Source organism: Hyaena hyaena, unplaced genomic scaffold, assembly GCF_003009895.1.
Source record: "Hyaena hyaena isolate Hyena2069 unplaced genomic scaffold, ASM300989v1 scaffold_370, whole genome shotgun sequence".
In the NCBI taxonomy this organism is placed as follows: Eukaryota; Metazoa; Chordata; class Mammalia; order Carnivora; family Hyaenidae; genus Hyaena; species Hyaena hyaena.
In genome coordinates, this window is record NW_024081001.1 from 701,691 (window position 1) to 716,967 (window position 15,277).

General features: G+C 42.1%; 1 protein-coding gene and 1 long non-coding RNA gene across 9 annotated transcripts in view; one reads left to right on the forward strand and one right to left on the reverse strand.

The window, feature by feature from the left end:
• Positions 1 to 15,277, reverse strand: part of EBF2 (EBF transcription factor 2) — a 195,871-nt gene that overhangs the window by 2,803 nt on the left and 177,791 nt on the right. For 4 of the 8 annotated variants that reach the window (XM_039250431.1, XM_039250429.1, XM_039250428.1 and 1 more), the window contains 5 exons: positions 14,302 to 14,390; positions 12,877 to 12,942; positions 12,614 to 12,791; positions 10,613 to 10,798; positions 2,261 to 2,428 (listed from right to left, as the gene is read on the reverse strand). In XM_039250431.1, the coding sequence (XP_039106362.1) occupies positions 2,261 to 2,428; positions 10,613 to 10,798; positions 12,614 to 12,791; positions 12,877 to 12,942; positions 14,302 to 14,390 (687 nt within the window). The remainder of the gene's footprint in view (positions 1 to 2,260; positions 2,429 to 10,612; positions 10,799 to 12,613; positions 12,792 to 12,876; positions 12,943 to 14,301; positions 14,391 to 15,277) is intronic. The other 4 variants (XM_039250433.1, XM_039250432.1, XM_039250435.1 and 1 more) reach the window with 2 other exon arrangements.
• LOC120244095 lies at positions 498 to 9,220 on the forward strand. The gene is made up of 3 exons (XR_005531461.1): positions 498 to 604; positions 1,772 to 1,894; positions 9,060 to 9,220. It is a non-coding gene; the product is annotated as an uncharacterized LOC120244095 (long non-coding RNA).

Here is a 15,277-nt window from a genome sequence, read left to right on the forward strand (position 1 = left end):
CATTCCTAATGTAGGCACAGTTCTCCTCCTCTACCTCCTCCCTACTGTCTTCTTTCTTCGTCATCTCAAGGCTCCAATTGCCAGAGAAATTTAGAGGGAATTGTAGGATTCCAAAAGTGGCTCAGGACATCTCAGTGATTCTATGGAAAGGAGATCAGATCCCGGAGCCTGTCCCTACATGTAACTGATAAAATCATCATTCCTGCAGACATGGAACGTGTGGCTCAGCCACTTCCTCAGCCTAATTATTCTGACCTTCAGGGACCAGAAGCTCACATGGCTGAGGACCTTAGAGAGGGTCTTTCGGATATTTTGGCTACTGCTGCCTCCCCACAGAGAGACCTCACTATGACCACACAGACCCTTCCAGCATTTGGGGGAAACCCAATGCTGAGCGGGGCACACCACAGCTAGACTCGGCCATTAGCAACAGGCCGGGGGCGGATCCCAGGTGACAGGAGCCAGAGAAAAATCTGTCGTAGAATCCCTGAGGGCCACAAGCCGGACAGGCCCCATAGGTGAGTCTCTAGTGCCCAGAAGATCTGAGACAACCAGCTCAACTTCCCCAACTGAGAGCTCGCGCAAGAGAGACGAAGGAGGGCGGGTAAGTGGAAGTAAAGTCATACTTTTTCTCCTCAAAGTGAAGCTGAAAACGTTGGCAAGGGTCGCCTGGAAGGAGGAAAGAGCTGCGTCCCTCCTGACTTTCTCTTGCACCTGCACTCTTTCTCAGCCTTTCGTGGGGCCCTCACTCTACATTTCCCCCATGAGACCCGGGCGGCCCTCATGCAGTTAAGGAACATGACTAAAATCATAGAACTTAGAAAGGGGAAGCATCATCACCAAAGTGGGTGTGCCGAAGGCCAAGATACACCAAATACTCAACAACTGTATGCACTTTCCAAACTTGAGATGAAGCCATTCATAGAAAAAGGTGTGAGCGTATCCCCCAAGGATGGGATGGAAACCACTGGTTGGTGAGGAGAGACCAGGCAGGTAGTGCCACTGAGCTATAGGCTGAGCCTGTTTCTCTATGGATCAGACATCTAGATGAAAACCAAACACAGCTATATCTTCCCCCTCATGTTTCCAACTACTCACACATCGGGTGGCATGTTACCCAGCCGCTTTGTCTAGTTGAAAGTGAAAGAATTCTCAGGGACTCTTCCTAGTGCTGAGGGTCCAGTTCCCATTTCACAGTTTGTCTGTCAAGTCACTTGGCTTTGAGGAGACACCATGGTCTCTTGGGTATAATGGGACAGGAGCCTACGGTGCCTCCCAGGGCTCTGCTTGGCCACGATGGGCAGACAAACCGCCCACCCCCAGGTGACCCACAGCGTCAGGGAGCTAGGCATAATCATAAAGCTACGAGGCAGATCCCATCCTGGAATCGGCATGGCTCATCTGAGGTTCTGCTGACCTCCGAGGCTCTGATCTGTGAGGGGTTAACCAAACCTCTGCCCTGCTCAGTTTCAGCCAACACCGCTTGTCATGAATGTTTTCATGTCAAGACACGAAGAAGAGCCTAAAAATAACATGGGTCGTCAGGATCCATGGTGTTCAGAAGGTTCCCATTTGCTCTTTTGCCATCAGCTGGCTCCCATTCGCAGTGAGATGATTAGATTCTCATGTACTCATCGCATTTGTGTTATGTTATGTCATGCTCTATTTTCAGACATTGCCCCAAAATGGGTTTGATGGGTGACATTAATTTTTGTTCTTAGATGCTGCATGTCTTTTATTTTTTCTTTCTTTCCTGCCCCACCCCGATCAGGCACCTGCTATCAATCTGACAGGCATGTAACCAGCATTCTCACAATGGGCTGGTTGCTCCTAATGGATCCTGTCTATTTGTGCCATGGGAATACGTATGCACTGCAGATGGCAAGACAGTTAGGTAAGCAGCAACCACCACATGGTATCTGATGTGATGACCAGCACCTTCTGGGAAACAGTGACATGGCCCTATGGAAAGCAAAAGGTCTGGGGAGCCCAGATATGCCTCGGAGGGTGTATATGGTTCTACCATAGTTAATTCTGTGACCTTGAAGAGCTGTCCGACTTCTCTGTTTCCCTCCATCTTGCTCTTGGATGGAGTACAAGCTCAGTTGTACAAGCCAACTGTGACCCATGGTGAAAACACCAAAGCACCTCTTTGTAGGTAAATGGCTACAGGTAGGGAAAGACGCTGTGTGGTTTGCTGTTACTCTGCTGGCCCTGTGGCCCATCTATCGTGGCAGTACCAGAGTGGTACTTTGCTTACCTCTGAATCCATTTCCATTGCCACTGGAGCAGGCAGGTGAAGGGGAGCCTTGTGGCCTGATGACAGGGGCAAAGGCACTCTTCTGTTTGACAGCAGGAAAAACTGAAGAGGAAAATGGAAGGATGGAGGACGTGCTAGAAGATCCAACAGTAGGACTTGATGACATGACTGGAAAGCAAAGGCACAATCCTCTTAGGAAGGGACAAAGCTAGGAATGAAGTCCTTTCTTCAGGACATACAACCTACACACATTCACTGAGGAGTTACTCACTGGTTCCAGGCATTGTCCCAGATTCTGAGGGTTAAAAAAAGTAGAATGCAACAATGTCTCTGCCTTGCGCAGTGCGGGGAACATACAAACAAAACAATGAATAGGTTCACAGCCCTACTGGACCAACATACACAATGCCGAGGAGACTTTGCAGACAGAGTGCTCTTCTGCCGGGGAGTCAGGAAGACAGCAGCAGGAAGTAATACAAAGCAGCAGTCTTTGCTCACGACTAGAAGCTTGACAAGAGAACACTAAGACCAGCATCTGAAAAATCATCAAATCTACTCAAGAATGGAAACCTCTTTTTCACCCTAAAAACAAGCCCTGTCTGGGAGCTCTCCGCTTCCCTGGTAATTCTCAGCGCTCCAGAGGTTTGATCTACAGGGTTAACATCTCTGAGAGCACCATCTCTATGGGCCACTTCCTCATTAAATGTAAACGTTTATTAACATCTAGGAGATTACCGCCCTCCCTTTCTACTTTCAGAGCTCCTGGGAAATGAAGCTGCAAGTTAGGCCCCTCTGATGTAATGTGTAGAAAAAACACCAATATTAACAATAGAATTACTTAAAGGAAGCCAAGAGCGAAGTGTTGTCATTTCCAAGAAAAATAAAGGCAATTGCCACAATGAAATGCCCTACCTCTTAATGTCAGATACTCCAACAAGTTACATCATCCAAGACGATAATTTTATCTTCTATGTTCAACTAGCTCAAGTAAGGGGTAAACTACAGTTCAGAAGGGTAAAATGGTCAGATACAGCATCTTGGAGAAGGTCAAATTCCAGGGATTCGTTTTAGCACCATCTCCAGAACTCTGAACTGTCACAACTTGCTGAAAGAATTACTGAAACCTGATGGTCAAGGCTGAGAGTGCTAACTTCTGCTTCATATCTTCAGTGACCCAGCTACCCAACAAAGTAAACTTTGAAAGTGAGGACATGAGTGTGACGTATGGTTCAAAGACCAAGTACAGGGTGAACTGAAGGTCAACTGTTCTGATGTCCTCTGCAAGGCTCCATCCCCATTTCTCCTCTGTCCCTGTGAAGATATACTTTGGGTCGTGTTCACACAATTACACATATAAAGTAATCATATAAAATACCTGAAATAGGATGTCTTTTACAGTCAAACTACAAACCAAAGATTTCAAAAAAAAAAGAGCTTTATCTAAAAACTGCGCATCCTTATGTAGTCCTGATTTAAGTGCAGAAAGAAGCATCTGAGTACATCTCTCTTTCCTCAAGTAATAGGAATCGAAAGGAAAATTGGAGAGGTGAATAAAGTCTTGGAAGAGTCTCACATAATACTTGAAGATGGAAATGAAGAAAAAATTGGGCAAATTTACTATTATTATAGAACAGTATACAGAGTTAACCATTGGGAGTGGATTATATTCATACTCTGAAGCAAAATCTCCTCTTCTACATTGGCTTTAGCATTAATAAAATGGAGTCGGGGAACTTTCCCCTGTTTGGAAGGCACACAATTAGAGGCCAAAGAAAAGCTAAGACTCAGGAGGCCCTGATTCTGATCACAGTCTAATCTCCACCATGCCATGGGAACCACGCAGACACCAAGATGGCACCTTGATTTCTGAGTCTGCAAAAGTACCACTTCCCCTCCTACACCGTGATACAAGAGAGTTTTTATAATGTTAGGCACACATATACACTCTCAATTCCATTTGTATTCAGCACCTGACTCACTTTCACAAATACTTCCTTTCGAAACAACAGATCTCAACCATAAAGTAGATTCATTAGGTCAGAGGTGGCTGCCTCTCCATGAAAGAGTCACCTCCAACTTCACTAAGTAACATAAAACAATTGTGGCAGAGTTGAATAAACACAGAGCTATAATATGCCCATTTAAAATGCTTTTTAGAAAAATTTTGCAAAATCCTAAATACCCAAAGTAATTTAAAATTTAATGCAACTATAACCAAAATCCCCAAAGGAATTTTAACTTGTTTATGTCCACAAATGCAATTTTTATGTTTATTTAAAAAGCAACAACCCTCTAAGAGCCAGAGAGTTCTGTTAATACTTCGCAAGTACTAAGGAAGCATTTATCTTAACAGATATTAAAACTTACGAAAAATCTACATCAATGAAGTCAGTGTTATACGAGCATAGAAACAGGCAGACAAATCCTTGGAGAAAATGGAGGCCAGAAACAGACTTGGATATATATGAGAACTGAAACTTAATAAAGGCGACATTTCAAATTAATGGGGACATAAAGCATGGGAACAATACACAAGGCCCCCAGAGACAAAATTTAAAGTGCTTCCTCGTGTTAAACACTAAAGTAACGTAAGTGGATTAATGAGTTATTTGCTAAAACAAAATTATAAAGGCACTAGTAGAAAAATCAAGAAGGTTATATAATCTACATAATCCTTTCCACCTCAACACCTAAACAGAACACCACAAAACAGATTTGCCACATGACAAAAAAAACTTCCATAACATGCTGAGAAAAGGCAAATGACAAATTAGGAAAAATCTCTATCATAATTATTTAAATATGTTCTTATCTTCAATAGCTAGTAAGATTTTATAAGTTAATTAGAAAAAAGGAAAACATTCCAATGAGGGAAATGGGCAAATGATGAGAAAAGCAAAGTCACAAAAGGAGAGGTGAACGAAAATGACCAAAAGACCTTCATAGACCTAAAAAATGTTCAAACTGATTAGTAATTGAATGCAAATTAAAACAGTAATGAGAGGTTACCTTCCCCTTTGCCAAACTGCCAAAGATTAAGGAAAAATGAACAAGGCCAGGAAACAGATACTCTTCCTTTTCTAAGGGGAGGATTCTTCTCTCTGAAGGGACTTTGGCAATGTGTATTTAAAATCAAAGTATTTTAAAATGTGCATATTTTTTAACCCAGTAAATTAATTTTGAGAAACTAATCCCAAGGAGATAATCATAAATTTGCAGAAAAAAAAAAAAGAATAGATCCAAGGGCATTTTTATAATTGGGAAAAATTGGGAAATAATCGGAATGACCAAGCAACAGGGGAAACTATAGTAAGTCTATAAAATAGAATGCTATGCAAATATTAAAGCTAACATTGGAGAGAGAAGACTATTTGCCCACATAGAAAGATATGCCTCCTCAGATGAATAACACAAATTACATCATAACACATACATCAAACCCAATTTTAGTTTTGAATTATTAATTTTTTTTAACTTTAGAGAGAGGAAGCATGTGAGCAGGGGAGAAGAGCAGAGGGAGAGAGAGAGAGAGAGAGAAAGAGAGAGAGAATCTTAAGGAGGCTCCATGCTTAGCACAGAGCCCAATATAGGGCTCAATCCCACAACCCTGGGATCATGATCTGAGCCAAAATCAAGACTTGGGCACTCAACCAACTGAGCCACTCGGGTGCTCCAACCCAATTTTGTTTTTTAAGAACATTGTAGAGGTGCCTGGATGGCTCAGTCAGTTAAGCATCTGACTTTGGCTCCAGTCATGATCTCCCTGCTTGTGGGTTCAAGCCCCACGTCGGGCTCTGTGCTGACAGCTCAGAGCCCGCTTTGGATTCTGTGTCTCCTTCTCTCTCTGCCCCTCTCCAGGTCAAGCTTTGTCTCTCCCTTTCTCTCTCCTTCAAAAATAAATAAAAATTAAAAAATTTTAAAAAAATATTGTACTCAGCAAAAGTTTAGAAGGATGCGATATACATCAAAACTTCTAACAATGTTATCTCTGGCCGATGGATTATGAATGTTCTTAAATTTATTCCTTTAACTTCTCCATATTTTCAAAATCTCCTACGATGAACATGCATTAATTTTGATGTAGCAGAAACCAATAAAAGCTGTTAAAAGAAACAAATGGAAAATCCTCATTTTTTTTTGATAAAAAATTATATAATCCTTAGCAACAAGCCTAATAGTTTGCCTCACTGTTAATGCTCCCCTTCCACTTAAGGGTTTACTACCTGTAAACAAGGCTGCCTGTTAACCTTTCTGCTACAAAAAAGCAGAGACTAATAAATTCTCAAAATCCCGGGAAACGGTTATTGATTGTGGTGAACTTTGCAAGACAAACATCACTCCTCATATCTGTTCTCCATTCTCAGGACACAGGTCTGCATCATTGACAGATTTTATAGAGCCTAGTTTCCAATCTGCGACTTTGATAATTTTGCCACTTTTCTGTTACTCTCTCTTTCATTGATCCTGGGGCAGAATTCCATTAGTTGTGCATCAGAGCAGACACTGCAATTTTCAAAATGTCTCTATCCGTGACCGGAAGGCTGTACTTTAAAAATTAACAGTGATTGTTGCTGCACTGAAATAAAGCGTGTCATTTTTCTTTTCTTTTTTACGTATACATGCTTTTCAAATTGTGTATAATGAGAATGTTACTATTGTTACAGGACTTTTTTCTTTCCTGGAGTAAACGACAATAGAAGTATGTCAAAATTCTAACAAGGTGTTTTTTTATGGTGGGAGTGTGCCTTCTTTTTGAAACTATTTCCATATGTTCTAAATTTTCTATAATAATCATTTAATGCTCGACAACAGAAAATGTCTTGATATTTGTTTTTGAAAATATAAAAATATTGAGCCCCAGGGTATAGGCTACAACTATGTAAATGAAGTAGGAGTCCCTGAACACAGGTTGGATTTCTGTATGGTACAGATTCTGCCCCAGACTTCGGAATTGCTCGAGGGCTATTCTGCTTTGGAAGAAGTGGTCCCAGAAGTGTCGCAAGCTTGTTGAGTAGACTATCACTGGGGACACCAGCGTGCGCCATTTTAGGAAAGCGGATCACATCCACTTGCAACTGAGAATTTCTCTGGACATCTCTCTCTCTGTGGATAGAGGCCAAAGTAAAGGCAAGTACGTCTGGCCCCAAAAATCTCTGTGAACACGGGGAGTTAAGGAAAAACCACTTTTCTTCTTATAAGGATTGATTGGCTTGCCTAGTCCCAGCTGGAGCTCACCGGGCACATATCCTCCTTTGCATCGAGCCATTGCATTTGTTGGCGCTAAGGGGTCTGTCAGCATTTCATTATAACCCCCTATTGTCAGGGGTTTAGAATTCAGCCATAAAAACTTGCACTGAGCTGGAACTTGGCACACACTGCTACCGCCAGGAAGTGAAGTTTGTACGTGAAATTGAAAAAACATCTGTTTGGCCATTTTTGAAGTAGTGTGAGAGCAAAAGCAGTAAAGATGCAGGTTTTTGATACTCTGCGTTGGCCACAATGCAAATCAACTTGACCGAGAGGCTTGGCTTTATTTTGCTTAACGTCTCTGGCAAGTGATTCCTCCATGGCCTGGCCTGGCTGCATCAGCCTAGCTTAAAAAAGAAAATGAAAAATCATGGACTGGTGTTTTCAGACACAAGCAACTGAATTGACAAAATGGTTTCCCCTGGGCTGTATTTTTATATTTCCCAGAGAAGTTAAGACTTAGCTGGCTAGCAATACAGGTCAGATGCTATTGTAATGAACTCCATGGGGTATTCAGTATTTTTGCAGGAGGGAATTTTGTTGTAATGAATGCACTGTTTGGAATCTGTTCCTGGTTTGCAACTGCTTCAGACCTGCCTTCAGAAAATAAAGGTGCCAGAGATCACACAGACCCGGTAGGAGCAAGGAGCTGGTTCTCTGTTGTGTTTCCCACTCCCATTGGGCAGGGAGCCTCTTTCTGTCCTGCAGAAGCCATCTTGTTTTAATGGGTGATGTGAACAACTGGGTGGTATCATTTTTCTTGCGGCAGTGGGATTGAATGATCAAGAAAGGATTGTGGAAGGAAGTTGTCACTTGCTGGAGAGGGAAAAGAAGCTCCCGACCAAAGGAATTAGCTAGTAAGAGACAAGCTATCACCCAGTGTGTATCTTCACTTAGCCGTTCATCCTTTCTCTCTCTGTCACTTCCATCTCTATTCCTTTCTGTCTCTCTCTGTTCCATTCTCTCTCTGTGTCTCTGGGCCTCTATCTCTCTCTCTCATCCCTACGCATCCACCCACCGTCTTTCTTTTGCTCTCTCTCTCATCACCGTGCTACATATTATATTATTATAGTGACCATTTTTGAGCTACACAAACAACAATTCATATGGTTCAGCTTATACATGCATTTAATTGATAAATGTATGTTGAGCATATGAAACTACTATTTGGAGAAACAAAAAAAAGTAATTTTGTGGTGTTTGGCCTAATAATGTATTATAAATACACAAAATATTTCTTATATTATTGAATAATTTTAGAATGTGGTATTCTGAATTTGATGACATATTTCTAGTCCTATTTTTATGATTTATTGGCTACAAATCCTTGAGTAAGTAATTTAATATCCCTTGATATCTTAAAAGAGAAAATGATCATAATAATTACAATGATAGCCATGGTGTAAGTTGTTGTGAGGATCTCACCAGACTCTGTATGTGAACATCCTTTTTAGGCTGTAAAGTGGAATGCAGTGGTGAATTACTCTTGTGGTCACCATTATTATGTGACATTCTTTACACAATGGCTCTCTTGCCTTTGCATCACTTTTAGGGGCTGTTGGAGATGTGGTCCCTCCTACATACAGGGCACCCTCTCTACAGCGATGCATGGGAGAAATCTCTCCAAGGTCTCAGCAACAGAAAAATCAAGTTTCTCCAGAGCTACCCCAGTCCCCAAGAAATGTGTGGACATAAAATCCTATGACAAGTAAAGTTTCTCTCTTTGCTTTCCCATCTTGTAAGCCTCGGAATGAAGTTAATGGCTCCCTTGACTAGACTGAATATATCCAGGTTAGTCCTTGGGTTCATCTAAGTTTCCTATCCATATTTTCTTCTTTTATCTCAGTTTCTTATAGTTATTATTTTATACATTCAAAGCACTCATCTCATGATTAATATTCCCCCAAACATTTTTGGAACAAGATAATGTAAAAACAAGTAAAGAACTAAACAAATCAAGAAAGCAACAGTTTGGTTATCTAGACCGCCATGATGGAATTGATGTGGGCCATTGGACATGACACAACACAGAACTAGTATCTTCATAGCTAACTTTAGTTGTAGTAGAAGAACCAACCTCTAGTCCCTCTGCTGCTTGGCTACTACATACTTATCACACTGAGTAGACTGTTGAAGGTAAAGAATCAAACAGATAACCAGAAATAACTCATGGGCATGTGTCCCCAGGGAACCACAAGGCTGTGAAAGGCAGGCAGCCTCCAGATGTTTGGCATGTCAATCCCTGAGCTGCGGTGGAAATGGCTGTGGGCTGCCCTAGACTTGCCCTTGTCCCTGGCCTGGGGGGACCATTCTGGGTGAACAGAGGGCCTGATGTAGAGCCTTACAACTGGAGCCAAAATTCCAAGAACATTCCACTCGCTCACGCAGACTCTCCGTGGCAGCTTCTCCCCTGGCCTGAAGTATTCCCCAAGGAGGTTTGAAGAACATATACTCTCTCAGGCTTCTTAGCCCTCAACACAACCCAAATGAGTTTTCATGACCCCCTAGGATATCTAGTGAGCCCAGGTCAGGATTAAGAGATCTGTCTTATTCCACTCTCTCATGAGCAGCTAACCTCCATCTCTCAGAAGGTGCATAAGGAAGAGAGGGCCATGCAACAAAGTGACACGGGAGCGTGGTGTGAGACACAAAATAACCGAGTCATAAATTCTGTGTTCAAATGGTGGCCCAGCTCTATCCTTGCTGTGTGATCTTGGAGAGGTCAACTGCTATGCACTTGAACCTCATCACCCACAAAAGGAGAAAGTTTTATGAGAATTAAACAAAACATGACACCCAAAAGTGCCTAATGGGAAATGTTAGCTGAAATGGAATCTCAATTCCTCTCTCCTATCCACATGAGCTACATTGTCCCTTCTTTGCAAAAAGCAAGTAACTTCACTCTTTGTCTTTCCTTGAGAAGGCTTTGAGCAACCAAGTGCACCAAAGTCCAGCCAAGGGCAGGAGGGACATTTCTTTGGGAAACTGGGCTCTGCCTCCACGGGTCCATCAGATGAAGGTATGCAACTCTCCCTCAAAAGGCTGGGGAGTGAAACCCAGGGACAGAGAGACAGGGAGAGCCGGACAGATGGAAAGGGCACTTACTTCCGTAAGGGGAGCCTGTGGGGGAGCCATTTAAAAATCCTGGTGACCCTGGGACGCCCAGGTTGGCCATGGGGACGTTGCTGTAGCCATTCATGCTGTTACTGGAGGTGCTGTAGTTAGACTGCTGGGGGGTGGAGCTGGAAGAGTAGCCCCGCGGGGAGATGCTGCTCGTGTTGCGGATGTAGCCTGGACAACAAGGAGAAAGCCCGGGTAAATGAACTGGCACACACAGCCAACACAAGCCAAACATGGCCGCGCAGGTCCACGTGGCCCCCAGATGATAGAAAACCCCCCAGAGCCACCCCTGGGCAGGGGAGGAATGTCTGCAGTTTGTCTTCAGCCTTCCTATCCTCCTCTCCCTTCCCCCTCCTATGACAAGGCCATGCCCCTGACAGCCCCTCCTTCCTTTTGGTCCCCATTTGTAGTCAACATCTCCAGCTCGCACCGAGGACTGATGACTAATGGTTGGGTGCAGCGACAGCTCCCCAGTCATCCTTTATATCAAGTCCTATGAGATCTTCAGGGGTGTCACTGAGGAAGGCATTGTGGGGTCAAGTCATATACCGTAGCCATTCCTTGTCTTTTCACGGATGTGGGGCCGAGAGAATAAGCAAACCAGTGTATGTTTGCTAACCTAGTGTTACCCAAATTTAACATACCACAGAATCTTTTCTGGGGATGGTGGGCAAAAGGGATCCTAATGACACCCCAAGGGCCACCAGTACTCTGCAGATCATAGCTTTGGAAATGTTAGTTCAAGGTTGTTACCACCCCCTGGGTCGGGGTGGGGAACGCCTTCATTTAAAAATTGCTGTTGAATTCGGGGCGCCTGGGTGGTTTAGTTGGTTAAGCGTCCGACTTTCGCTTAGGTCATGATCTCGCGGTTCGTGGGTTCGAGCCCCGCGTCGGGCTCTGTGCTGACTGCCAGCTCAGAGCCTGGAGCCTGTTTCAGTCTGTGAATCCCTCTCTCTCTGACCCTCCCCTGCTCACGCTGTCTCTCTCTCTCTCTCCTAGAAATAAATAAAACATTAAAAAAAAAAATTGCTGTTGAATTCATCTAAATGTGCCATTCTTCGGCCAAAGACTTGGAAGCATCAGCAATTGAATGCAGGGAGGTTGGGTCTGGGGGAAGGATGGGGAAGGGATGACAAGTCCCTCATACCTCTGAAACCCTAGCATGGACACACCACCTAACCTATCCTGAAATAATCCATTTTGGAGAATAGTCTCTATAGCTATGTAAAAAATGACCCAAATCAGGGGGGAAAAAAAGGCAATTATATATCTGCACCCACCCTTCTGTAAGAAAAACTCACCCTGGGACGTGAAAATGAGGCATTCCCTTCCGACGGATGAATGAAATTGGAAACAAAGCTATTCCAAAGTTAGGGACATTTTAGGAAATGTATTTCTTTTTAAAAAGGCTTTGTGATAAACTTAACACCTTAATAACATCAGCCTCAGTAACAAAAATATTTACATGGTATACTTCATGTGTAAAAAGCACAGTTAACTGTAAAGTGTGCTGCTATGTACTTGTATATGAAATAATACACAAATAGAAGTCATCAAATAAAGCCAAGCCACTCACCGTTGGTTACTAGGAAGAGAGGGTTGTGCATAATAAATAAATGATAATGGCAATGACTCAGCTTCCTTCCACTATTCAAGCTGATGATCCCAAGAGCAGAAGTGCACATCTTAGTCAAAGAATACCTGTAAGCCTCATTCCAGGAAGCCGAACCCCTTCTAAGTACATAACAGTCTGTCCTAACCTTAAATATCTTCAATAAAGGGGACTCTACCTGGGACCCAAAAGGCCCCAAACCTAACAAAACATCACCTATCATGTTGAGATAATCCAATAGGTGATTGCACTGCTTAAGTGGGGACACACTCTTGTGATGGTACACAAATCAAGCTTTACCTCCCTCTATTTAAGAAGAACCAACCTTTCAAATGGAGAAGGTGTGTCAAGTTTTACTCGGACAAAGGCCGTACCTTGATTATTTCCCTGTGTTGACTCTGAGATGCTGACGCCAAGCTGGCTGCCATAGGAATTGATGCCCATCATGCCGCTGTGGGCCGGAGAGCTGGAGAGCGCCGGGATCTGGCTGGGATTCCTGGGGACACTGTACAGGGCTTCCGCGATGTCCGCGGCTCGCTTCAAAATGATGTCCTACAAAATGGCAGATTGGGGGGTGAGCATTTTTATGCAGCACAGAGATTCAGACTCAACAGAGTGTAAGGTGTCAGCATCGAACCTGGTTATTGTGTGGTGTGCCATAGAGGGCTTCCACTAGGTCTGCAGCTCTCTTCAACAGCATTTCCTAGTAGAAGAGAAGAAAGGGTGAGGTATGAGCAAAGGTAAATGCTCCCTTCCCCAATGGCAAACACAAAGGACAATTATGCATAAAAATCAAAAGTCCAGACATCCTCCCTGAAATATAAATAACGAGCTAAGAGGTCCTGTATTTGATTGGACAGGCAGAATATAACCATACATATAAATCCCTCTATAAATACGTATCTATATGGAATTCATCTAGATAAAATGGTTCCATACATGATTGCACTACCAAAAACCAAAAAACGACCAGATTAAAGGTGGAGCTGGTTAAAATTAATAATGTCTTGAAAGTGCCATTAAAAACGTTCAGACCATTCCATTAAAAGATCTGGTACTCTAATTAACCAGGAATTCTTCACATGATTGACTGGCCTGAGTTTAGCTGCTTGCCAAGGTGTTGTTCGTAATACTGAAACGATCTTGGCAGTGCCTTCTGCAAAATTTTATTCTAATAAAGATGAATTCCTTCAATAATATTTCCCCCTGTTCACTTTAACCAGAGAGAATTAGTAATCAGTAATCCCTTTCGTCTCATTTTGTCTTTTCCACCTCCTGTTTTTAACAGCCCTTTAAATTGCTATTAACCTACTTTCCAGATATCATCTAATTTAATGGTGGGGCTGGGGTTTTTTCAAGAGGAGAATAAAGGTGTGATGCAGAAGCGAATGTGGTTCTTGAATTTTACTCACAGTCCAGAAAAGAGAACATGGCATATTATAATGTGTGTACTCAAAATGCAAGTATAGCTGTTAAAACTTAATAATGGCTCGTTAATTGAATGTCTAATAAACGAATGTATTTTTCAATACTAAAGCTGAAATAACGGGCCAAGTTCATGACATAATTGTCATCAGCAAGTTCATGTAAACGTGATAACATTTCACAGAAATTTTACATGGAGGCGTTTTTCACTTCACAAAATGCCTGCATACGGGGTAGTCCCTCGATGATTACCTGATTGTGGGTTAATGTGCCCTTGCAATTACGGGCACATAATATTAGACTGAAATACAAAGGAGGGAGGAGTTACATGTTTAAGCAATTATGCAATTATTTATTGTCATAAAGCTGGCAATGTTCTATAAACTGGATACTTGTAGTGTATCTGTTTTTGAGGACCAACTTTTCAGCTTTCCTATTCTCTCAGGTACTAATCATGTATATTTCACAGTTAACAGATACTTTATGTATATCTTGTACCTAAAGCTTAGCCAGATTTCAAGGCCTCCCATAATTTTAAAGGGGCTTCATTTAATGGATTTATCTGAAATCCTATAATACGGTTTTCACCTGTCAACTTCCAAAACTTTTTTTTTTTTTTTTTTTTTTTTTTTTTTACCTTAGCTAATCTCTCTGGGTCCCCCGGGTGCCTGGGGATGACTTTCTGCAGTCTCTGGAACCCATAGTCGATGGTGGGTTCATTTAATGCTGAAAAAGAAAAGTCGTCATTTTGAGTATGTTTCATGGCCATAAAGCAAAGCTTCTAATTAAGTCTTCCACCCGCAATCAGGAAGCTTCTGGTATTATCTGAGGATTGATACATAATGGATACAATTAGTTAAGGATTTTTTTTTTGCTATTGACATAGGTTAATTCCCAGCTGTGAGTTTGGAATTCATAGCAGTTCGGTGTCTTTGCATTTGGATGATATTTCAAAATTTCATGGTTATTACATTTACTTTATCATTTCTGCCTTATGTGTTCACAACTTATGATTCTCTACTCACTCTCAAATAATCAGAATCAGAATCAGAATATGACACAATCAACCATATCCCAGTTTTCCACAAAGACAATAAACTACCCTTATATGCTTGTTCCTTTCCCCCTCTTCTTTTTCCCAAGTATACCTTTATCAGCTATTAATTCTCTTAATTATCACTTTTCTTATTCTCCTAAATATTTACATTCATACATGTATAAACCTTCTGTGAATTTATTCTCAGAAAGCCCTGTTCTTATGCAATACACTTCCAGAATTTCCAATTACATTTTGCTACATGTACACTCATGTAATGTCAGGCTCTACCATATGCTGAAAGTTCCACAGAATCAGGACACATGCTTTGTTTTGTCACTGTGTTCTCATTGTTGAAGACAGTGCCTGACACATAGTAGGTACTTGGCACCAGCAATTGTAAAATGAGCAGAGTGTATGAATGGCAAATCTCTGCATGTCTACCATGCTAAAGAATTTTTGGAGTGGATTCCCTTATCCTTTCTCCTTCTTCCTCTCTTCCTTGACTTTTTAAAAGTCTGTTGTCTAAATTTTATAGTTTCAAAATTAATGCATGATCGAAGTAAAGAAAAAAGAT